This window comes from Dendrobates tinctorius, unplaced genomic scaffold, assembly GCF_039654945.1.
Source record: "Dendrobates tinctorius isolate UK_male_01 unplaced genomic scaffold, ASM3965494v1 ptg000032l, whole genome shotgun sequence".
Classification (NCBI taxonomy): domain Eukaryota; kingdom Metazoa; phylum Chordata; class Amphibia; order Anura; family Dendrobatidae; genus Dendrobates; species Dendrobates tinctorius.
The window spans coordinates 45,011,442-45,036,987 of NW_027361700.1; the positions used below are offsets into that span (position 1 = coordinate 45,011,442).

Here is a 25,546-nt window from a genome sequence, read left to right on the forward strand (position 1 = left end):
ACAAACATAACAAACGCTGCGTTTTCTCTCATGCTGTGTATCGTGTCGCTTTTAGGTGCCTTGTAAAATAAATGAATTTTAATAATATGAAAAAATAAAAATAATATTTTTGAAGGCAGTAATTTAGACAAATATAAAAATACGGAAGTACTGGAGGCCGCGGCCATGACGCTGCTGGCTTTTGATTGGTTGAATGAAAGACGAGAAGTTTGTTACCATGGTGATAGCGTTCCTACTGAAATGAAGTCGGGGCTGTAAGGTAAGAGAGTCCTGTAACGTGTGGAAACCTAGTGCTAGTACTTTCCCCTATAACTCACAGTGTATTACTGATAAAGACCCCGATGCATGCATGAAAGTAACAAATATTAAATTGTCCACCCCTTTCAATGACATTCAGCTCTGCTATATTGGTGTAATAATCGTCAAAGGATGCAAACGTAGATACAACGTATACCAGAGTCATGCACACGTCTGTGATTGCAATATTTCCAGTCATATGACAGTTTTCTGCATTTAAAGGTGCAAATTGTCTCTTCAGAGGGGCAGGAGACTATTACTCTAGCGCCACCTATTGGAAGCAACACTGCTACAGGTCAGTATTGACCCTTTAACGAGTCTTGTCATATGACTTGAGGTCTCGTCTCACATACGAGATCGCTAATGTGTCACCGATTTTGTGCCGTGACAGCGATCTCGCTACATGATGTGACACACAGCAGTGACCGGCCCCCCTGTTGGATATCGCTGATCGTGCAGGAATGTCCTGGGCCTTTTTCGTCGGCAGCGTCCCGCTGGCCAGTGCGCATCGCTGTGTTTGATCGCTGGATCGTCACTGAAGAGATCTGCCTGTTCGGCAGCTTACTAGCGACCATTTAGCGACACACCAGCGATCCTTACAGGTTGTATCGTTGTCGGGATCGCTGGTGCGTAGCTAAGTGAAACGGGACCCTAAGGATAGAAGTCAAGCCAGAATCCAAATTTGCAAACACCGTGCTTCGGGGTGTTGCCCCTCCTCAGTGCAAAGCATGAGATCTGATTTGGTTAGGTGAGAGGCTAAGACTGGGATCTAAGGGGTAACGTTTCTTCTTGTGGAGAGTGACAAACCAGGTCTGATATGCCAGTATAAGGAGACTTAAACACCTCTCTGAAGAGACAATTTAATTTTCCAGAAGAGCATGCATGGCGTTTAAGTCTCCTCATACTGGCTTGTCACTCTCCGCAAGGTGAAATGTTACCCTTTAGATCCCAGTTTTAGTCTCTCAGCCAAATCATATCTCATAGTATGTACTGATGAGGGGCAATGCCCCGAAACACCGTGTCTGCAAATTGAGATTCTGATTTGACTTGTATCCTAAGGCTACGTTCCCATGATCAGGAAGGGGCAGACATAGTGTGACTTCGCTGTGCCCAAAGCGCTGCGTATTAATCACGCACGTTAATCCGCACTGAACCATGCGAATTTACCGCGTCCAATACTTTTCTATAGTGGAAATTTCTGTTGCGGAGACGCTAGCCTCCGCATCAGAAATTGACATGCTGCGGCTCGTAAACCAGCACCGCGGGTGAGTTTACACAGCGTCAAATAGAAGCACACTGGGCGTGGTATTTCTATAAATCCTATCCACTGTGCTTGTATAACATAGTGTTTTGAACTCAAAGTCATATTGCAAGGGTCGATATTGACTTTTAGGATTGCTACTTCCAATACGTGGTGCTGGAGTTTAAGTTCTCTTCCTCCCTGAAGTGACAATGTGCATATTTAATTTCCCAGAGAGGCATGCATGGCTTATAAGTCTCCTCATACTGGCATGTCTTTAAAGGGAGTGTGTTATCAGGAAATACCTTATTGTTTAAATCAGATTTTTATGTTACACACCCGACTCCATATACATGCACCCGGCCACTATCCAGACAGATGTCCCTGATAAAGAGCTGGTCGAAACATTGGACGATATCTGTTGTTTCATTGGTGCCAGATCAAAATAAATCACATTTGTAGCAAATCTCACTGTCTGTGCTGAGCGTATCGCTATATGTCTATAGGTCTCTTCCTCTGCACGGCTACTGATATAGGCAGAGTTTCCGAATTGACCTTACGTTAATCTGACGTTATAATCCTATCTGTGCTGATAATGACGATTTTAAAAAGGTCTCTTGTGCAGATTAGGAGATGAAAGATTAGTGTAAAGGCCCTGTCTCACATAGCGAGATCGCTGATGCGTAACCGATTTTGTGAGGCGACAGCGATCTCGCTACATGTGACACATAGCGGCGACCGGCCCCCCGCTGGATATCGCTGATCGTGCTCGAATGTCCTAGGCCATTTTTTCATCGTCGGCGTCCCGCTGGCCAGCATGCATCGCTCTGTTTGACGCCGACGTCGTTGGCGACGCAGAACTCAGGGACGCAGGCTGGAATCGTTCAGAATAGCTGCTGTGTGACAACGCACCAGCGATCCTTACAAGGTCGTATCGTTGTCGGGATCGCTGGTGCGTCGTTGAAGAGATCTGACTGTTTGACGTCTTACTAGCGCTCATTTAGCGACGCCCCAACGATCACTACCAGGTCGTATCGTTGTCGGGATTCCTGGTGCGTCGCTATGTGAAACGGGACCCTTAGACCTAGTGGCCGTGTGAAATTGTGCAATTTGTTTTTATTTAGATTGTGATTAAAACAAAAGAAAAAAGTTATCAAACATTTTTAAATGTACACTTAACCCCTTCTTGCCATCTGACGTACTATCCCGTCCATGGGACCCGGGCCCCTATGCCCATGGACGGGATAGTACGTCTCAGCGATCAGCGGCGCCCACGTGGTGAGCGCCGCTGATCGCGGCCGGGTGTCAGCTGATTATCACAGCTGACACACGGCACAATCCCCCGACACGTTAACCCCTTGCACACCGCGATCAAACATGATCGCGGTGTACCGGGGGTTAAAGGGAAGCATCGGCAGGGAGGGGGCTCCCTCCGTGCTTCCCTGAGCCCCCCACGGCAGCGCAATGTGCAGCGCTGCTGCGGGGGGCTCCTTTCCTGCAGGCCCCCGAATCCAAGATGACGACGGGGGCCTTCGGGGGCCTGCAGGAAGCTGGCTTCCTCAGTGCCTGCAAAGCGCAGGCATGAGGAAGCCTTCTGCACTGCCTGTGACAGATCGCTGATCTGTCACAGTGATCTGTGATGTGACAGATCAGCGATCTGTCACAGGACAGTGATGTCCCACCTGGGACTATTTAATAAAGTTAAAAAAAAATAAAAAAAAAGTGTTAAAATAATTAAAACAAAATCGCCAAATAAATTAGAAAAAAAAAAAATATTCCCCCAATAAATCCATTTTTTGGAAATAAAAAAAACAAAAAACAACAAAAGTACACATATTAGGTATCGTCGCGTCCGTAACGACCCGCCCTATAAAACTGTCCCATTAGTTAACCCCTTTAGCGAACCCTTTAAAAAATAAAAATAAAAAACGAAGCAAAAAATAATGATTTATTATCATACCGCCAAACAAAAAGTGTAATAACGCGCGATCAAAAAGACGCATATAAATAACCATGGTACCGCTGAAAACGTCATCTTGTCCCGCAAAAAAAGAGCTGCCATACAGCATCATCAGCGAAAAAATAAAAAAATTATAGCTCGCAGAATAAAGCGATGAAAAATAATTATTTTTTATATAAAATAGTTTTCATTGCATAAAACCGACAAAACATAAAAAAACGACCTATATGAGGTATCGCTGTAACCGTACTGACCCGAAGAATAAAACCACTTTATCAATTTTACCGCACGCGGAACGGTGTAAACGCACCCCCCAAAAGAAATTCATGAAACGCTGGTTTTTGTTCATTCTGTGTCCCAAAAATCGGAATAAAATGCGATCAAAAAATGTCACGTGCCCGAAAATGGTACCAATAAAAACGTCAACTCGTCCCGCAAAAAATAAGACCTCACATGACTCGGTGGGTCAAAATACGGAAAAATTATAGCTCTCAATATGTGGTGATGCAAAAACTATTTTTACAATAAAAAGCGTCTTTTAGCGTGCGGCAGCTGCCAAAAATAAAAACCGCCATAAATAGTAAATCAAACCCCCCGATATCACCCCCTTAGTTAGGGAAAAATAATAAAATTAAAAAAATGTATTTATTTCCATTTTTCCATTAGGGTTAGGGTTAGGGCTAGGGTTAGGGCTAGGGTTAGGGTTAGGGCTGAGATTAGGGTTAGGGGTGTGTTGGGGTTCGGGTTGGAGTTAGAATTGGGGGGTTTCCACTGTTTGGGCACATCAGGGGCTCTCCAAATGCAACATGGCGTCTGATCTCAATTCCAGCCAATTCTGAGTTGAAAAAGTCAAATGGTGCTCCTTCCCTTCCAAGCTCTGCCATGCGCTCAAACAGTGTTTTACCCCCACATGTAGGGTATCAGCCTACTCAGGACAAATTGCAAAACAATTTTTGGGTTCCAATTTCTCCTGTTACCCTTAGGAAAATAAAAAATTGGTTTTGATTTTTTTATTTTCACGTCCGAGTGTTATAAACTTCTGTGAAGCCCTTGGGGGTTCAAAGTGCTCACCACACATCTAGATAAGTTCCTTAGGGGGTCTAGTTTTCAAAATGGGGTCATTTGTGGGGGGTTTCCACTGTTTAGGTACATTAGGGGCTCTCCAAAGGCAACATGACACCCGCAGACCATTCCATCAAAGTCTGCATTCCAAAACGTCACTGCTTCCCTTCCGAGCCCCGACGTGTGTCCATACAGTAGTTTTCTCCCACATATGGGGTGTCAGCGTACTCAGGACAAATTGGACAACAACTTTTGGGGTCCAATTTCTCCTGGTACCCTTGGGAAAATAAAAAAATGGTGACTAAAAGATCATGTTTGTGGAAAAAATACGAATTTTTTATTTTCACTCCCGGGCGTTATAAACTTCTGTGAAGCACTGGGGGGTTCAAAGTGCTCACCACACATCTAGATAAGTTCCTTGGGGGGTCTAGTTTACAAAATGGTGTCATTTGTAGGGGGGTTCCACTGTTTAGGTACATCAGGGGTTTTCCAATCGCGACATGGTGTCCGATCTCAATTCCAGCCAAAAACGTCAAATGGAGCTGCTTCCCTTCCGAGCTCTGCCATGCGCCCAAATAGTGGTTTACCCCCACATGTGGGGTATCAGCGTACTCAGGACAAATTGCACAATAACTTTTAGGGTCCTGTTACCCTTGGAAAAATAAGAATTGAGGGTGAAAAGATCATTTTTGTGGAAAAAATATGATTTTTTTTAATTGTACGTCTTTATGTTATAAACTTCTGTGAAGCCCATGGGGGTTCAAAGTTCTCACCACACATCTAGATAAGTTCCTTGGGGGGTCTAGTTTACAAAATGGTGTCATTTGTAGGGGGGTTCCACTGTTTAGGTACATCAGGGGTTTTCCAATCGCGACATGGTGTCCGATCTCAATTCCAGCCAAAAACGTCAAATGGCGCTGCTTCCCTTCCGAGCTCTGCCATGCGCCCAAATAGTGGTTTACCCCCACATGTGGGGTATCAGCGTACTCAGGACAAATTGCACAATAACTTTTAGGGTCCTGTTACCCTTGGGAAAATAAAAATTGGGGTGAAAAGATCATTTTTGTGGAAAAAATATGATTTTTTAATTGTACCGCTGTACGTTATAAACTTCTGTAAAGCCCTTGTGGGTTCAAAGTTCTCACCACATATCTAGATAAGTTCCTTGGGGGGTCTAGTTTCCAAAATGGGGTCACTTGTAGGGGGTTTCCACTGATTAGGTACATCAGGGACTCTCCAAACGTGACATGGCGTCCAATCTGAATTCCAGCCAATTTTGCATTGAAAAAGTCAAACGGCGCTCCTTCCATTCTGAGCTCTGCCATGCGCCGAAACAGTCGTTCCCCCCCACATATCAGGTATCAGCGTACTCAGGACAAATTGCACAATAACTTTTGCAGTCCAATTTCTCCTGTTACCCTTGGTAAAATAAAAAAAATTGAACCTGAAGTATTTTTTTTATGAAAAAAAGTTAAATGTTCATTTTTTTTAAATATTCAAAAAAATTCCTGTGATGCACCTAAAGGGTTAATAAACTTCTTAAATGTGGTTTTGAGCACCTTAAGGGGTGCAGTTTTTAGAATGGTGTCACTTTTGGGTATTTTCTATCATATAGACCCCTCAAAGTGGCTTCAAATGTGATGTGGTCCTAAAAATAAAATGGTGTTGTAAAAATGAGAAATCGCTGGTCAACTTTTAACCCTTATAACTTCCTAACAAAAAAAAATTTTGGTTCCAAAATTGTGCTGATGTAAAGTAAACATGTGGGAAATGTTAGTTATCAAGTTTTTTGTGTGCCATATCTCTGTGATTTAAGGGCATAAAAATTCAAAGTTGGAAAATTGTGAAATTTTCAAAATTTTCGCCAAATTTCCGTTTTTATCACAAATAAACGCAAGTTATTTGAATGAAATTTTACCACTAACATGAAGTACAATATGTCACGAGAAAGCAATATCAGAATCACGGGGATCCATGGAAGCGTTCCAGAGTTATGACCTCATAAAGGTACAGTGGTCAGAATTGTAAAAATTGGCCCGGTCATGAACGTGCAAACCACCCTTGGGGGTGAAGGGGTTAAATGGGGTTGGCCTTTGTCAAAATTGTTTCTCCCACAGGCTCAGTGATGTATAAAATAGCAAACTGAGATTTACTTACCCTCCCCGGGTCCAACTCTATGCCGCCACTGTTGCTCCAATCTTTGTTGATCGGCAGCAGCATTGACGGTGTGTGGACAGCTCTACAGCCAATTACTGAGCTCAGCCAATATAGATGGTACATGCTGCTTAACTCAGTGATTGACTGCAGCACTGTCAATGCACTGCCACCGCTGCAGCCTATCAACAAAATACAGCACTGCCGGAGGCAAAGAGTTGGATCCCCAGGTAAGGTAAGGAAATCTCATTTTGTTATTCACAAACCCCTTGATTTGCACTGCTGAGTCTGATCTGACCCTCGGGCGTGTTTCCCCGCTTTTGTAAACTAACCTCTCGGGCCGAGCAAAATTTCCGACATGTGACTAGCCCTATAGACTGTCATAGGTATGAGTGCCATCCGCAAAAAACCACGTATGAGACGAACTGATGTCTGAATGAGCCCTAACTCTACTGACGTACCTTGATAAATGTGCCCACCCCCAAATGTACTGGGTGCCAGAAACTAAAGCAATGCAAAAAAATCAAGGGCCAGCATGAATAATAACTGATGCCATATGGATGACAATGCGAATGAAAAAACAGCCTTTTTTCTTATGAAAACTAAATGATTTTTTTAAAAATGTCTGTGTGATTTATATGGGTGATTAATTATTTTGTACTTTAGCCATTTTTTTTATTTACTTATTGTGACCCAAATTAGGCTTTAATAATTTACTAAAACAAGGAGTTAGAAATGTAAAAAACTAGAAAGAAAGCTATTTTAGCCCGCTTGCTTTTCAACTTTAAAATGAATCTGGCGCTGATTGCAGTGTGTCTGGCTACTTTCGCTTGCGCTTGACCTCTCTGAAGCCACAGACGCGGCCTCATCTTTCTCCTGCCATTGGGAGATGAGCACATTGAAGGCTTTCCCAAACATTTGTCTCCTCCCTTGTATTAGAACAATTATCCCAGTAGACGGGCATTTTTGTCTTTTTTTTTTTTCAAATTACATGCAGCAATGTCTGTCATAAGATATGCGGAGAACCGTAACACTTCTGTTTTTCTCACTCAGTAATGGATGATTCAGAAGTGCTTGATTTTCGGGAGTTGGAACGGGAGTTGACCAATGCCGTGGCTGCAGACGAGAAGTATCAGAGGGAGAATGCTGCTAAATTTCGCGCCATTCACCAAAAAGTGGCATCTTACGAGGAGTTCAGGTATATCACATAATAAATTTCCTCTTGTGCACACATCAGGGGTAGCATAAAATAACGGAGGGTACGTCATGTGCCGGTGAGAACACATCCTATAGGAAACGATAGTAAAGATACCATCAATTGTGGTCGACATGAACCATGTTGTCTCTAGTTTTTTGCCTGTTTTTTAGTTTAAGTGGAAGAAATGAAACTAGTTGCACCCCCCAAGATCAACTGTTACCACCTCTATCGGGGATTGAATATAAATGCATACACAACGGAACCGCAGTGCTTCATAGACGGTCTAGTATTCTCTTCAATATGATGCACAGGTTCTATTCTAGCTAACAATCTGGGCATCATTCATTTGCCTCGGCAGCGCTACCGCCCAACACATAGTTGTGTCTCACCACCATGTCAGATTAGGCCGAAGACTACAGTTAGGTCCAGAAATATTTGAACAGTGACACAAGTTTTGGTTTTCTAGCTGTTTACTAAAAGATATTGAAGATACAGTAATGTAATCAAAATGGGCTTAAAGTGCAGACTCTCATCTTTAATTTTAGGGTGTTCACACCATAATTGTAATAAATGTTTAGTAACTGAAGCCCTTTAATGGTCTGCGTACGCTTGTTAACCCTTGTTAATCCATTATCAATTAAGTAAAAGGTCTGGAGATGATTCCAGATATGGCATTTGCATTTGGAAGCTTTTGCTGTGGACCCAGAACATGCAGTGAAAGGAGCTCTTAATGGAAGTGAAAGAGACCATTATTAGGCTAAAAAAAAAGAAAATATCCATCAGAGAGATAGCAGAAATGCTAGGAGTGGCCAAATCATCAGTTTGGTACATTCTGCAAAAATGCAAAATGCTCTGGTGAGCTTGAGAACTCAAAAAGGTCTCAACGTCCACGGAAGACAACAGTAGTGGATGACCGCAGAATCCCTCCAATGGTGAAGAAAAACCCCTTCACAACATCCACCCAAGTGAAGAACACTCTCCAGGAAGTAGGTGTTTCAGTATCCAAGTCTGGCATAAAGAGAAGACTTCATGATGGCAAATACAGGAGGGTTCACAACAAGATGAAAATCATGAATCAGCATTAAAAATAGAAAGGTCAGATTAGACCAGTTCTGGTAAAGTATTCTTTGGACAAAGGAAATTAACATCAACCTGTACTAGAATGATGGGAAGCAGAAAATATGGAGAAGGCTTGGAACGGCTCATGATCCAAAGCACAGCACATCGTCTGTAAGGCCTCTTTCACACGTCCATATATTTCCGGTACCAGAAAAACTGGTACTGGAGATATCCGTGTCCGTGTGTGTACTACGTGTGCCACCGTATGGCGCATCAGTACCACACGGACAGCCGCCGGGGAAGAAGCGCTACTGTAAGCGCTGTTCCCCGGCGGCTGGTGCTGAAACCGGCTGTCTTTATTCTCCCCTGCTCTGCTGGTGAGCAGGGGAGAATGATGAGCGTTAGATTAAAGTCCAAAAGACAGCAGGTTTTCCTGAACGACAGCAGCTGTTCCCCGGCTTCAGCACCCGCCGTTGGGGAACAGCTCTTACAGTAGCACTTTTTCCCCGGCGGCTGTCCGTGTCACACGGAGGACATTAATGTATGTTCTCCATGTGCACGTGTGCGGGACGTTTTACCGTCCATAATGACAGCAAAAAACGGACATGTCCACCACACGTACCGGAGACATGGACGTGTGAAAGGGGCCTAAAACATGATGGAGGCAGTGTGATGTTATGGGCCTGCATGGCTTCCAATGGCATTGTGTTGGAATACTAGTGTTTAGTGATGATGTGACTGAAGACAGAAGCAAACAATCCAAAAATCCAAGATAGCACATAATCTCCTTCAAAAAAGTTTTATTGACACCAGTGTACACACAGCTAAAGCAATAACGACGTTTCAGGCCACGCAGACCCCTTATGAAGCCCCAAAAAAGTACACAAATGATACAAAAGTCAGTTGTAGACCACTCCCCTTAATTCCTCTTATTGGTCCAACCATAGAGACACTACATAAATAAAGCAAGAATTAAAAACAGACATAAAAAGAGATAATCAAATATTGCTGATGGAGTAGTTATTAACCCCCTTCACGACATGCGGCATACTTGTACTGCGCATGCCGTGTGTCCCCCTTTGATGTGGGCCCACATCTTTCCCGGCACATGTCAGCTGTTTTCAACAGCTGACATGTGCCCGTAATAGCCGCTAAATGCTGCTGTCAAACGCTGACAGCTGCATTTAACACGCGCTTCTGGCCACAGGGCCGGAAATCCGCCCACCGGTGACCCCCGTCATGTGATCGCGAGTCACCGATGGTCGGCGCTCATAGCAACTGAGTAATTCTGCTACATGCTGGCTATCTGACCATCGCCTGTATGTAGCAGAACCCATTGGGTTATGGCAGCTTCTAGTCTATTGATACATGCCAAAACTAAAAAAAAAAATGTTTTTAAAAATATTACAAAAATAAAGATATAAAAGTTCAAATCACCTTCCTTTTGCCCCATTCAAAATAAAACAATTAAAAAAAATCAAACATACACATATTTGGTATCGCAATGTTCAGAATCGCCCGATCTATCAATATGAAGAAAGAATTAAACCAATCCCTAAACGACGTAATGAGAAAAAAAATCAAAACACCAGAATTAAGTTTTTTTGATGATCGGGCGATCAAAAAAAATCGCATCTACACCAATATGGTAGAATTAAAAACGTCAGCACGACATGCAAAAAATAAGCCCTCACCCCACACGAGATCATGAAAAATGGTAACGTTATGGGTATCGGAAAATGGCGCAATTTTTTTTTTTAACAAACTTTTGGATTTTTTTCACCACTTAATTAAAAAAGAACCTAGACATGTTTGGTGTCTATGAACTCGTAATGACCAAAATAATCATAATGGCAGGTCACTTTTAGCAATTGGTTAACATGTTTAAAAAAATCCAAAAACCGATGTGGAATTGCACTTTTTTTTGCAATTTCAACGCACTTGGAATTTTATTTCACGTTTTCGAATACACAATATGGTAAAATCAATCGTGTCGTTCAAAAGTACAACTTGTCCCGCAAAAAACAAGCCCTCATATGGCCATATTGAGATATATATATATATATATATATATATACACACTGTGTGTGTGTATGTATGTGTAATATATATATATATATATATATATATATATATATATATATATATACACTCACTGGCCACTTTATTAGGTACACCATGCTAGTAACGGGTTGGACCACCTTTTGCCTTCAGAACTGCCTCAATTCTTCGTGGCAGAGATTCAACAAGGTGCTGGAAGCATTCCTCAGAGATTTTGGACCATATTGACATGATGGCATCACACAGTTGGCGCAGATTTGTCGGCTGCACATCCCTGATGCGAATCTCCCGTTCCACCACATCCCAAAGATGCTCTATTGGATTGAGATCTGGTGACTGAGGAGGCCATTTGAGTACAGTGAACTCATTGTCATGTTCAAGAAACCAATCTGAGATGATTCGAGCTTTATGACATGGCGCATTATCCTGCTGAAAGTAGCCATCAGATGTTGGGTACATTGTGGTCATAAAGGGATGGACATGGTCAGCAACAATACTCAGGTAGGCTGTGGCGTTGCAACGATGCTCAATTGGTACCAAGGGGCCCAAAGAGTGCCAAGAAAAAATTCCCCACACCATGACACCACCACCACCAGCCTGAACCGTTGATACAAGGCAGGATGGATCCATGCTTTCATGTTGTTTACGCCAAATTCTGACCCTACCATCCGAATGTCGCAGCAGAAATCGAGACTCATCAGACCAGGCAACGTTTTTCCAATCTTCTACTGGCCAATTTCGATGAGCTTGTGCAAATTGTAGCCTCAGTTTCCTGTTCTTAGCTGAGAGGAGTGGTACCCAGTGTGGTCTTCTGCTGCTGTAGCCCATCTGCCTCAAAGTTCGACGCACTGTGCGTTCAGAGATGCTCTTCTGCCTACCTTGGTTGTAACGGGTGGCAATTTGAGTCACTGTTGCCTTTCTATCAGCTCGAACCAGTCTGCCCATTCTCCTCTGACCTCTGGCATCAACAAGGCATTTCCGGCCACAGAACTGCCGCTCACTGGATTTTTTTTCTTTTTCGGACCATTCTCTGTAAACCCTAGAGATGGTTGTGCGTGAAAATCCCAGTAGATCAGCAGTTTCTGAAATACTCAGACCAGCCCTTCTGGCACCAACAATCATGCCACGTTCAAAGGCACTCAAATCACCTTTCTTCCCGATACTGATGCTCGGTTTGAACTGCAGGAGATTGTCTTGACCATGTCTACATGCCTAAATGCACTGAGTTGCCGCCATGTGATTGGCTGATTAGAAATTAAGTCTTAACACACAGTTGGACAGGTGTACCTAATAAAGTGGCCAGTGAGTGTATATATATATATATATATAGTCACAATAAAATTTTTGGATCTGTAGCAGATCTGCATTCTTATATATAAACTTTTTTCCTTTCAGGCCATCGGGGGTTAACATCTCTTTTTCCCCCCGGTAGCCGCTGGTGTAATTACATTGCATTGGTAGCTGAGTTTTGCTGATGCAGGTGGAGACCACTCCCACCTTCCTTTAAAAGGTCACCTGGTGCATCAGCTGACTGTTGGTTATAACAGGTCCTTTGGAAATCATCCATTCTGAAGACAGGAGGTTGCTGGTGCAGTGGTGCTTCAGCTGAATGCTGTGATCGGGTGCCTTACTCTGCTGTTCGGTGCATTGCAGCAGACAAAGCTAAGTGTTGTTTGTTTTACCTTGTCTGTTATCTTTCCTTGGTGTTTATTAGTGCAGCGGTAGGACCAGTGTCCGCTCTTACCAATTCCCAGTTGAGGGATAGGTGCAGGGCAAGTAAGGGCTAAGGTATCCTGCTTGGCGACGGTTTGAAAGAAACCATATAGGGACGTCAGGATACACCAGGGCACAGCCTCAGGAGAGTGCAGGGGGTGTCCATTTCCCCGTTCCCTATCGCAGGGCCCACCGTTGTAATTGTGTCCCCGGTGTTCCCTTGTTTGTTTGCAGTTTAGTGACCTACCGCTTGTTGGGTCATGTCACACAGGGCTAGTCACTTCGTGACATATATATATATATATATATATATATATATATATATATATATATATATATATATGAATATAAGAGAATTGGGATCCAGCAAAAAGATGAAAGTTCACCAGAATTATAAAATCTTCTTCTTTATTTATCCATCAATTCATATAAAAAATAGATGAGGAACTCCAAACAATTGGTAACATTCCAGCAAGGGACTACATATTTCAGCACTATGTGCCTTCTTCACGGTCCTATTTGAACTGAGCTCCAACACTGGCAATATATCCTCCTTTGTGAAACATATTCAAATGACCCTTAATTAAAAGCAGTGAAACAAACCAGTTAAAAACACCTGAGTAAATGGTTGAAACTCAGTTCAAAAATATTGCTGGAAAAATACATATATTGAACATATTTTATACATAGACCAATGATATAAACATTAAGTAATAAATCAACAGTGATATGGAATAACTGCCGCAAAAATAAAAAATGTTTTTATATAAACATATATGAAAAAATGCATCATGTAGTAGGCGCGATCTAAGTATCAGAGACCATCACAAATATGACTCTCAAAAGAATAATATATTGGAGTAGGTTTAAGATAGAGATATAATCTTTAGAAACTAATATAACCACTCTATCAAAAAAAAAAATAAAAAAAAAAATTGATGATTGCTTACTTAATATTGTGTAATAAGATCCATTCTACTGTTCAATCCGTCAGGAACTCTAGTCTCTAATAAAAAGATCCACCTACTTTCTCTAGAGAGGATTTTACTTTTATAATCACCAACCCTACGTGGTTTTGTAACCAACTCTATTCCCCTAAAGGAAAAGCTTTTTAAATCTCCTTTATGCACATTAGCAAAGTGTTTGGAAACCGCAGAGGCTCCTGCAATAGGCAAATTAACTCCATCCGACAAATGTTTTGGCATACGCTGTTTCAATGAATTAGTGGTGCAACCCACATATTGAAGTCCGCAAATATTGCAATCAATAAGATATATTACATTTTCTGTATTACAATTAATAAGAGAAAAAATCTCAAAGTTTTTTCCATTTTTTATAGAAGAAAATGTTTTCGTTTTAACAATATATTTGCAACACTTACAAATTTTTGCACCACAACCATAACAGCCTACACTTTTCATCCAATTTTGTTTCAATTTTTTTGTCTGGATCAGTAAATAAGCTTGCCGTCAACATAGATCCTATAGTAGGAGCTCTCCTCGCAACAAATTTAATTGAATATTTTTTTAATATTTCTTTCAATTCACCACTTTGTTCTAAAATGGGTAAATGTTTTTTAATAATGGAGACTATTTCTTGATACTGTGGACTAAATTTAGTGCTCAAAACTATACCCAAATCATTGTTATGTTCTTTGATATTTTTATATTCCAACAATTCCTGTCTATTTAAATTGTCTACTATGCCTCTCGCTCTTTTTAGAGACCAGTTTGGGTAACCCCTGGATTTTAATCTTTTTGCCAAAAATTCAGATTCTTTCATATAGGTATCTTTTTCTGTACTGTTTCTTTTTGTTCGAATCAGTTCACCTGTGGGTATATTCCTAATTACATGGTTGGCGTGACATGAATTTGCCATCAATATACTATTCACAGCTGTAGATTTGCGATAAGGTTCCACCAACACTTTTTTCCGATTTGAATCTATTTTCAAGGTCAAATCAAGAAAGTTAATAGACAGCTCATTCATGTGACATGTAAATTTGAGATTGAAACTATTTTTATTTAAATATGAAAAAAAGGAAGATGCTAAATCCTTATTCCCCCTCCACACAAAAACCAAATCATCAATGAAGCGTCCCAACCAAAAAATGTTATGTCTAAATGGATTGTTAAAATGAAAAATATACCTCTCCTCCCATACTGACATAGTTAAATTTGCTAAAGACGGTGAGAATTTGGCCCCCATGCTCACTCCCTGTATCTGCAAATAATATTTCTCATCAAAAATAAAATAATTATGAGTGAGCAAAAAATTAGCTGCAAGCAATAAAAAATGTTGAATTTCAAATGTATACTCACTGTATTTAGATAGATAATATCTGAGGCTCTCCAATGCAACACAATGTGGAATTGATGGATATAATCCAATAACATCACATGAAAGCCACAGAAAATCATTCCCCCATTCTATTTTTTCTACCATGTTAATAGCTGCTTTGCTATCTCTCAAGTGACTAGGAGTTAAAGCCACCAGGGGTTGTAGATAATGATCCACCCACTCTCCAAGGCGTTCACTAAAAGATCCTATCCCTGAAACGATAGGTCTTAGTGGGGGAGGAAAAATTTCTTTGTGCACCTTGGGGAGTGAGTGGTAAATGGGTATAATGGGATGGTCACAATACATAGCTTCACTCAATTTCTCTGAAATAGCTCCTGTAGATACACCTTCCTGCAAGATTTTTTTCATTTCCTTATTAAAAGGGAGAGTGGGATTTTCATTTAATTCCCTATACACACTGGAGTTTCCCAATGCGGTTAAATTTTTTTATTTTTGCGGCAGTTATTCCATATCACTGTTGATTTATTACTTAATGTTTATATCATTGGTCTATGTATAAAATATGTTCAATATATGTATTTTTCCAGCAATATTTTTGAACTGAGTTTCAACCATTTACTCAGGTGTTTTTAACTGGTTTGTTTCACTGCTTTTAATTAAGGGTCATTTGAATATGTTTCACAAAGGAGGATATATTGCCAGTGTTGGAGCTCAGTTCAAATAGGACCGTGAAGAAGGCACATAGTGCTGAAACATGTAGTCCCTTGCTGGAATGTTACCAATTGTTTGGAGTTCCTCATCTATTTTTTATATGAATTGATGGATAAATAAAGAAGAAGATTTTATAATTCTGGTGAACTTTCATCTTTTTGCTGGATCCCAATTCTCTTATATTCCTATTTGTTGGGGGACACTCCCTGCCTAGATCCGTGCAGAATATAAGGTGAACACCGACTATTGCATTAAGAGGAACTCCTTTATGGTGAGCTGGCTATATGTTTTTTACATTGTTTGAATATATATATATATATATATATATATATATATATATATATATGTATATATACAGTGCTGGCAAAAAAAATCTTTACAAGTTCAATGAAACCACAAAATCTTAATATTCAAGTGGATTCAAGTGTTTTTTTGTGGATATATTTTATTGCAATTAGTATTTTGTCATGTCACCCTTACATTTTATCACCATCTGCAGTCGTTTAGGCATGGATTCAGCAAGGCTGGCTAAGTATGTGGAGACCATGTTTACCCACAGTGTCTTCAGCACCTCCTTTAGATTGTTGATGTTGCTGCGTCGTGTCTCTTGAACCTTGTTTTTCATTAAATTCCAGGCATTTTCTATGGGGTTATGGTCAGGGGAATTACCTGGCCACTCTAAAATGTTAATGTTATGGTCACTGAGAAACTTTCTCACGGCCTTGGCTTTGTGGATAGGGGCTCCATCATGCATAAAGTAATCACACTGATGTGTGACCCAAAATGTAAGCATGTGTTCTTCCAAAACAGTAATATAATTGCTTGCTTTCATAGCTCCATTCTTGGGAAGGATGTACAAACCTGCCCTGCCCATACTTCCACTGAATGCACCCCACACCATCACACTGTCAGGGTGTTTAACAGTCTTAACTGTATATTTTGGGTCATACCGTGACACGGTACTCGGACGAAACACAACCTTTGAGCCTCCCCTGACCAGCCTGAAAGTGCTCTCATCACTAAACATCACTTTCTTCCACTCTTCAGATGTCCAATCTTGATATTTCTTACACAAGGCAAGCCTTTTCTTCTTCATTGCTGCTGTGAGCAGGGGCTTCTTTGCGGCACGGCAACTTGGTAGACCCAGGTCCTTCGGCAGGCGGTGACGAATATTCCTAGTTTCGATGTTCTGGAGGAGCATAGGGTACTTGTTTTTTAGTTCAACAGCAGTTATAGAAGGATGTGACATCACTTCACGCCTCAGAAGCTTATCAGTCCTTGGTGAAGTCTTCTTAGGTGCGCCAGAGCCTGACGTCCTCTGCGGTACCATCCCAGGAGGCAATGATGCCGCCAACCGCTTCAGTTGATAAATTGCTTCTCTTGACACTCCCATATCTCTAGCTACAGCAATCACCGAATCCTCCTTCTCGAGCAGAGCCAAGGCACGGGATTTCTCTTCCATGTTAAGCTTCTTTCAACCCATTGTGGGAGATAATAAAAAACTGAGGGAGATAATAAAAGTCTGCCTAATAGCAAAACTGGCTGAGCTGCACATAACAACCAATCAGAGTACAGCTTTCGCTTTACCAGAGAAGTGAAAACTGAGCGTTGATTGGTTGATATTTGCAACAAAGCCAGCTTTAATATTAGACAGTTTTTTATTATCTCCCCCATTGTGTACACTTTTAAAAAGTGAAATTATGATGTGGATTTTATATGTAAAGTTTTTTTTTGCTGCGCAAGTGTAAAGATTTGTTTTGCCGGCACTGTGTATGTGTGTATATATATATATATATATATATATATATATATATATATATATATATATATATACAATCCCAACAGTGAAACATGGTGGTGGTAGCATCATGCTATGGAGGTGTTTTTCTGCTGCAGGGACAGGACAACTGGTTGCAATTGAAGGAAACATGAATGCAGCCAAGTACAGAGATATCCTGGATGAGAACCTCTTCCGGAGTTCTCTGGACCTCAGACGTGGCCGAAGGTTCACATTCTGGAGGTGCCACTTTGATAGAGAAGCAAAAAAATATTTCCTCCTCCAAGATGGTGCCACCTATGCATGTTCAGTAGCAGCTATCGGATCACCTCTATATACACCGATAGCTGCTACTGCGCAGGCACGGCGGGCGCCATTTTCAAATGGATTTTTTTTTTTTTAAATATCAGGATAAACTCAGCCATAATAATTATATGCACATTACACATGTGATTATGCTGCAGTGCAAGTGCAATGGCTGGCACCTACATGCAGAAGGGTTTTTTTTTTCAATATGTAAATATAATATAATGCAAACTAGGGGGCAGGTCCGTAAGGGATCAATGACCTGTCAGCAGGCTGCATTATGATTACCTAAGCAGAGCACCACATGAAGACCCCCACAGGCCGCCCCGGGGTACGAGCATATCATTAACACAAAACTGAAAATAAAGATTAAACAACAATCAGAAGACGGATTTCATAAACCAAGGTATCATTTTAATCAGTATAACGGTGCAAACCTGACACTGTGTGTAGGTTACTGTGCTCAATTCTAGTTCTGCTATCTTGTAGGTAAAACTCGGGAGCAATCAAGTCAATTGTATTATAATACAACTATTTTTCATTTCCTTTTCTTTCTGTTTCTCTTTTTTTACCTGTGGAAATTCCAGAAAAGTTTGATGTCCTTTTTGCTAGATTACACTTTTTCATTTCTACAATAGATTCCACTTTCATTTGTTCTCCGCAGAGATATTGTAGCGGCTTCTAACCTGAAACCTTTGGAGCGGAAGGACAAGATTGGAGGCGATAGGAAGCAGCCATGGAACCCGACTGCCACAACAAGCTGCTCGACCAAAGAGCCAGCTTGTGCCGTGTTACAGGTGAGGCGGAAACAGAAATTGATTACATCTGCTTGTCCCGGCCACGCGGCTCTTTTCTTTATGACACTATGTGAAACTCCATCTTCTCTTGTAATCCAGATGTATCCATTTGATTACCTCCAGCAATTCGCATTTCCCGCACTGTGGTGTACCTTTGCTTGATTAGCAAATTGTCACAGTGAACACTCGCTCCTTTTAAGAAAAGAATAGACTATTATATATTTAAAGGGCTTCTCTGTAATGCACAGGCAGCCATATTGTGTAGGGCAGTGTTTCCCAAGCTCCAGTCCTCACGGACCCCACGGGTCATGTTTTCAGGATTTCCTTATTATTGCACAGATGGTGGAAGTATCATCAAGGCATCAGGAATTCTCTCACCTATGCAACTCTATGGAAATCCTGAAAACATGACCTGTGGGGTCCATGAGGACTGGAGTTTGGGAAACACTGGTGTAGGCATAAGTCAAATCGAGGGAACTGACATCACCACAAACCAGTGAAATAGTAAAATAGTATTGCACAGAGGAGGGAGCTCAGTCCAGTGCTCGCTTGCTTCTATGCATTCCCCAGCTCCCAGGGTGACACCATTGTCTGTGTAAAATATAAATTTTATCCTGATCTAGTGGCAAAGGCTTGAGTCTCATGTTAGGCCACGCCTTTACCAATAGACAATTTTGGAATCTAGTCTCTACTTTTGGGGTTTTAATAGGATCTATAGTTATGATGTTTAACCTGCTTTATGCACCATTACACCTTGTAGTAATTGGCCACTGTCCTTTTTAATAAACTTAATATTCATAGTCAGTGTACTCGGTGGCAAAATTGTAAACCACATTACTTGTAGAAAATGATGTCTTACTTCTGCAAAAAAAAATCCTTAAAGTGCCCTCCATTAGGTGTCTCCCGCCACTGTGCTTGCTGTTCACTGTCTGTTGTTAAGGTAGATCTGTCTCTAGTAACAGAGAAGTAGAGACGAATACCTGGAGCAAGGATGGGACTTTGCTTCTGCTAGTTGTCAACTGCAGTACATAAAGCTGAGGATCTCCCTCTTTTGCTTACTCACAGTCCAGATCTTGTGACTTCTGACATTAATCTCTGTGCACTGCCCACAAACCTTACTCCCCATACAGTAAAATTAAAAGCAAAGTCACAAAAAGAGGAATTACAATTCCCCAAAATTCATGAATTTACACAGCAAAAAGGGCTACAGTATATATCTTTCCAGGTCACAAAAGCTAATGCAGGATGCAGCAAACCCATATAATAAAGAAGTAGGCAGCACAGGTGCAAAATACTGATGAGACAACCACTCACAACCTGCTAATTCATGGAGGGGGTGATTGCTTATGTTAAAATTGCACACAAAGAAGGCTTGTATACTGTAGAGTCCAGGTCACACAAAGGTAATGCACAGTGTCTGGCTTATAATCCATTAGTGACGCCCATACTATTAGATTAGGAGAGTTGCCCAGCACTATATCAGTACATGCCACCAGGGCAGACACTCTAGTGTACAAGGCCAACATTGATGGGCCTGACTGCACCCTGAATAAAAATATAACGTGCAAAAAATATATATGAGGTATTGTTTGATATTTTGGCCAAAATGCGCAAGCTTGCAGCCCTGTGAGATACTGTACAGTTACAATCCCATCTATATACTGTATGCATGTGCTTCAGTATGTTATTATCACGAAACAATCACTGACCTCAGGGAGACCGGTCAAAGAAAACACTGTGGCAGCCGGCAAAGGCGCTCAATCAGTGAAATCCTAGGCGCATTGCTCCCTGGGAAATACGAATATGCAAATAAAGTCCGTGGAGCCTCATTTAAGAGTCTCAAACACAGGACTAGCCAGATCTTCCTCCAGCCCTTTAAGTCAATATCCACTTAATATGGTGGTAATGGTGGTTTCCGAAAGGAGCCACTCCTTGGCTTGGTCCTTCCCTGGAGGAAGATCTGGCTAGTCCTGTGTTTGAGACTCTTAAATGAGGCTTCACGGACTTTATTTGCACATCAGTATATTATTAGACACAGAGCTGGTGCAGGCAATGAGAGTTTTGTTGATCTGCTGCTAAAAGTAGCTTACAGCTGCATGGGGAAATTGGAGAGTTAATTATGATGGTGCTGCAGACCAGGTTTGCAGAGGAGGATAACACAGCAAAAAAAGGACAACAGAATTTCACTGGTAAAGTGTTATAGGGGAGATATGTTTCACTGAGGCTATTAGCTTCAGTGATTTGAAACCCAGAAGTTTCCTCCAGCACAATATGTGTTGAGAGGGGTTAATCGGCCATTTTAAGGGCTGAATTTTTGTGGACAACTGTAGAGCTGGTGGGAGGTTGTTCACTTTATCTCCACCCCAAGGTGTGGTCTGGGGTTTAAATAGTTGGCCTCCAGAGTCATTCAGTGTTCGGTAGGTCTGGAGAGTGGAACTCCAGTGCTAGGTGTCCTGACAAGGAAGCTGAACCTGTGAATGTTTTTTTTTTTCCCTGAGCGGACGTAATGCCCCCATCCACATGGACTGTGCTGTATGTTTTGCTTTGTTTTTTTCCTCCTTGTTTTATTTTAATAACTGTACACTGGCTTATGCAGCACTCACAATAAACAAGTGAGAGTCTTAAAGAGACAGTGTTCTGTTGTCTACCTTCGTGTGCAGCTGAGTGAGCCGATCTACCACAACTATCAAGATTAGGAAACCCATTTAATAAACCATAACTTACGTCTAACCACAACTATTCATGCTGCTGTCTCTCCACTAAATCGCTTTTCTCTCATTGTGCTGCTATCAGCTCAGTCTTCTCTCAGGCTCTTACTGTGGTACTGACACCTCGATTACCTCTCTAGCTCTCACTGTGCTGCTGTCACCTCGATCTCCCTTTTTAGCTTTAACTACCCTGCTGTCCCATTGACTCCTCTTTAACTCTCACTGTAGTGCTGTCCCTTTGATCTCCTCTCTAGCTCTTACTGTGCTGCTGTCACTTGAATCTCCTCTCTAGCTCTCTCTTTGCTGCTGTCGCCTCAATCTCCTTTCTAGCTTTCACTGTCCTGCTGTTACCTCAAGCTCCTCTCTGGTTCTCACAGTACTGGTGTCACCTCAATCTCCTTTCTGACTTTCTCTAGCTGTCACTGTTGTGCTGTCCCCTAGATTTCCTTCCCTAGCTCTCTCTGTGCTTCTGTCACCTGAATCTCCTCTCTAGCTCTCACTCTTGTGCTGTCCCCTCGATCTCTGTGGCTCTCACTGTATTGATGTGTGTAAACTTCAGCTATCCTCTGTCACAGCAATTAAAGGAACATGAAGAAGGAGGGTTTTCAGTTTAGGGCTCGCATTCCCATGGGTCACTGCAAGATGGGCAGAAGTTGCAGCATGTATACTCCTGGAATACTGCTCAGACACTCTCTGCACGAACATGACATAGATATGTGCTCAATAAGTGCATAGTGAGATGCACCAGAGCTATAAGGCTATGTATATACGGTCCCTACAGTCAAACATGGCGGAGGTTCCCTGATGTTTTGGGGTTTCTTTGCTGCCTCTGGCACTGGACTGCTTGACCGTGTGCCTGGCATTATGAAGTCTGAAGACTACCAATGTGCAAATTGCCTCTTCAGAAAGAAAGAGGACTTTTACTCTACAGCGCCACCTATTGGTAGTAGCGATCCTACAAGTCACAATCAACCCTTTAACGAGTCTTGTAGTATGACTTAGGATACAAGCCAAATCAGAATCTCAATTTGCAGACACGGTGTTTCGAGCTGTTGGCTCTCGTCAGTGCAAAGTATGAGATCTGATTTGGCTAGGTGAGAGGCTCTGGACTAGGGTCTAAGAAGTAAGGTTTCTCCTTGCGGAGAGTGACATGCCAGCTGTGGCTTGTCAAGGTAAGGAGACTTATTCGCCGTGCAATGCTCCTCTGGGAAAATAATATGCAAATTGCCTCTTCAGAAAGAAAGAGGACTTTTACTCTACAGCGCCACCTATTGGTAGTAGCGATCCTACAAGTCACAATCAACCCTTTAACGAGTCTTGTAGTATGACTTAGGATACAAGCCAAATCAACAAATTTTGCAGCATAATGTAGGGCCCAGTGTGAGAAAGCTGTGTCTCCCTCAAAGGTCATGGGTCTTCCAGCAGGACAATGACCCAAAACACACTTCAAAAAGCACTAGAAAATGGTTTGAGAGAAAGCACTGGAGACTTCTAAGGTGGCCAGCAATGAGTCCAGACCTGAATCCCATAGAACACCTGTGGAGAGATCTAAAAATAGCAGTTTGGAGAAGGCACCCTTCAAATATCAGGGACCTGGAGCAGTTTGCCAAAGAAGAATGGTCTAAAATTCCAGCAGAGCATTGTAAGACACTCATTGATGGTTACCGGAAGCGGTTGGTCGCAGTTATTTTGGCTAAAGGTTGTGCAACCAAGTATTAGGCTTAGGGTGCCAATACTTTTGTCTGGCCCATTTTTGGAGTTTTGTGTGAAATGATCAATGTTTTGCTTTTTTGCTTCATTCTCTTTTGTGTTTTTTCATTTAAGACAAATTAAATGAAGATAATAATACCAAAGAATTTGTGATTGCAATCATTTTCAGGAAGAAACTGAGTATTATCTGACAGAATTGCAGGGGTGTCAATACTTTTGGCCACAACTGTATATTTGATGAAATGACAAGATCACTTTAAAAGATTATTCCTATTTTATAAAGTGATTCTATATACACATTAGTATTTATGGGGGATCAGCATCTAGGACCCCAGTGCTTTTAAGAATGTGCTGTTTTTTCCTGCTCTGCTTTACCCAATCACCACCTGTGCTAGGATCTGCAGCACTTACCAGTGTGAATATAGCCATGCTGCTGGCTGGGACCACAGTTCTCTCCAAACTTAAAAACATAAAAATGGAAACCGTCATTGACGATCCATCTTGTCAATATTCCAAATACAGATCACTAACTTGTATGGCTAACCCAATAATATTTATTGTAGTATTAAAGGGACTCTGTCATCTCATTTTTGGCCTATGAGATGCAGCCACCACAATCAGGGGCTTAGATAAGCCCCCCGATGTAACCTGAAAGATAAGAAAAACGAGTTAGATTATACTCACCCAGGGGTCCGGTCCGATGGGTGTCGCGGTCCGGTCCGGCACCTCCCATCTTCTAGCGATGACATCCTCCTTCTTACTTCTGCCGTGGCTCCTGCGCAGGCGCACTTTATCTGCTCTGTTGAGGGCAGAGTAAAGTACTGCAGTGCGCAGGCGCCAGGAAAGGTCAAAGAGGTCCGGCACCTGCGCACTGCAGTACTTTCCTCTGCCCTCAACAGGGCAGATAAAGTGCGCCTGCGCTGGAGCGCGGCAGAAGTAAGAAGGAGAACGTTATCGCTAGAAGATGGGAGGCGTCGGACCGGACCGGGACACCCACCGCCCCCGCTCCCTGGAGAGTATAATCTAACTTGTTTTTCTTATCTTTCAGGTTACATCGGGGGCTTATCTACAGCATTTCAGAATGCTGTAGATAAGCCCCTGATGGCGGTGGCCGCATCTCATAGGCCAAAAATGAGATGACAGAGTCCCTTTAAAGCAAGGATATATAAATGTAGTTTTAAAAAAAAGTCCTTTAATTGTGCCATCTGCGGGATCAAATTAGTGCCATATTGTCAAATATTCTAGATTATAAGACATCATACAAATCCATACAGCTTTCACAGTAACCTTCTAGTTCAATTTTCCCTGTCTTCTGGTGTTGTGAAAATCTGTATTATGTAGCAATTTAGTGCTGAGAACAAATGCTGATTTATCACACTTTCTAGATTATCAGGTGCTGGTCTAAAAGAGTGTCACTGTAATGTAATATCGCTCCCTAAATTCTTTATATTTGGTCCTATGATGATTTGTAGCAAGAAGCTGCACTGAGATTTTCCTTTCCTACATTGATGTGACAGTGAAGAAGAATGGGTGATGTCGTTGCCACTGCGCTGTCCTTAATGACTTTGCTTGGGAGTCTGGACAGCAGGATAAAAGGTCCAATGAGGTTGGACCATTTTTGGGCTCTTGGTCACAGCTCTAGGTAGCACTACCTTGTCGTAGTCCTGAGATCTACTCATGCCATCCTGCGCTGATCTACAGGAAGTGCCGCCACTCACGCACCTTCAACGTAAAGGTGGCGCAAAAAAATTAAATAAAAAAAGACTAATTATCCTGAATTATAAATTGTGAAATTTGTCATCTGTTTTTTTTTTTTTTTTTTTTTCCGAAAATCAACAAGTCTTGTATTTGTCCTTGTCTTTTACTCTTTTTATTATAGGAATCACTGTCAGAGCCAAAAAATGCTTTTCAGTTTACCCGAGATTGGCGCAGGATAGAAGGGAAGAAAAGATATGACTTCCTCTTGGAAATTGGCGCTGAGAAGTTGTCCCATATCTTCCGTGCAGAAGTGTGCTCGGGTCTGCTGGGAGAGTTCCTCCATGTGCTGGAGGAGCATCTCCAAGACAGACAGGTGGGTGACGTGATGGAAATATTGCAGTGTTTGGCAGAGACTCAACGCTTCAACCTCAACTTGGTCTTCCTGAGCAAGAACGAGATGGACCGCTGCCAGAGGCTGTTTATGAAGCTGACGACTTTAGTAAATGATGAAAATGAAACAGATGGTAAATTGAAATCAGCATTAAAGAAATTAATAACTCTGTATAAGGTCAATGAGTCAAGAAAGTAACTTGCAAATTACTGTCATCGTTATTTGGATGAGTAATAACCTGCAATTACCATTCCTCTGATCCCCAATGTCTTCACTTATTTTATAGTATTAAGCTGGCCTACTCTGTAAAATCTTCAACCAAGAACCGTGTAAAGACAGGATTTCATTCCTTTTCCCTCTGTATACTGTATATATAGATATAAAAAAGCAACTTTCTAATGAA

At 41.7% G+C, this 25,546-nt stretch overlaps 1 protein-coding gene across 1 annotated transcript; it reads left to right on the top strand.

Annotated features, from left to right (window-relative positions):
• The first annotated feature begins 166 nt into the window (after nt 1-166).
• Nucleotides 167-25,546, top strand: DNAAF19 (dynein axonemal assembly factor 19). Its single transcript, XM_073572865.1, has 4 exons — nt 167-259; nt 7,767-7,911; nt 18,504-18,636; nt 24,934-25,546. The coding sequence occupies exons 2-4, from the start codon at nt 7,769-7,771 to the stop codon at nt 25,339-25,341; spliced, it is 684 nt and encodes a 227-aa protein (XP_073428966.1). The 5' UTR covers nt 167-259; nt 7,767-7,768; the 3' UTR covers nt 25,342-25,546.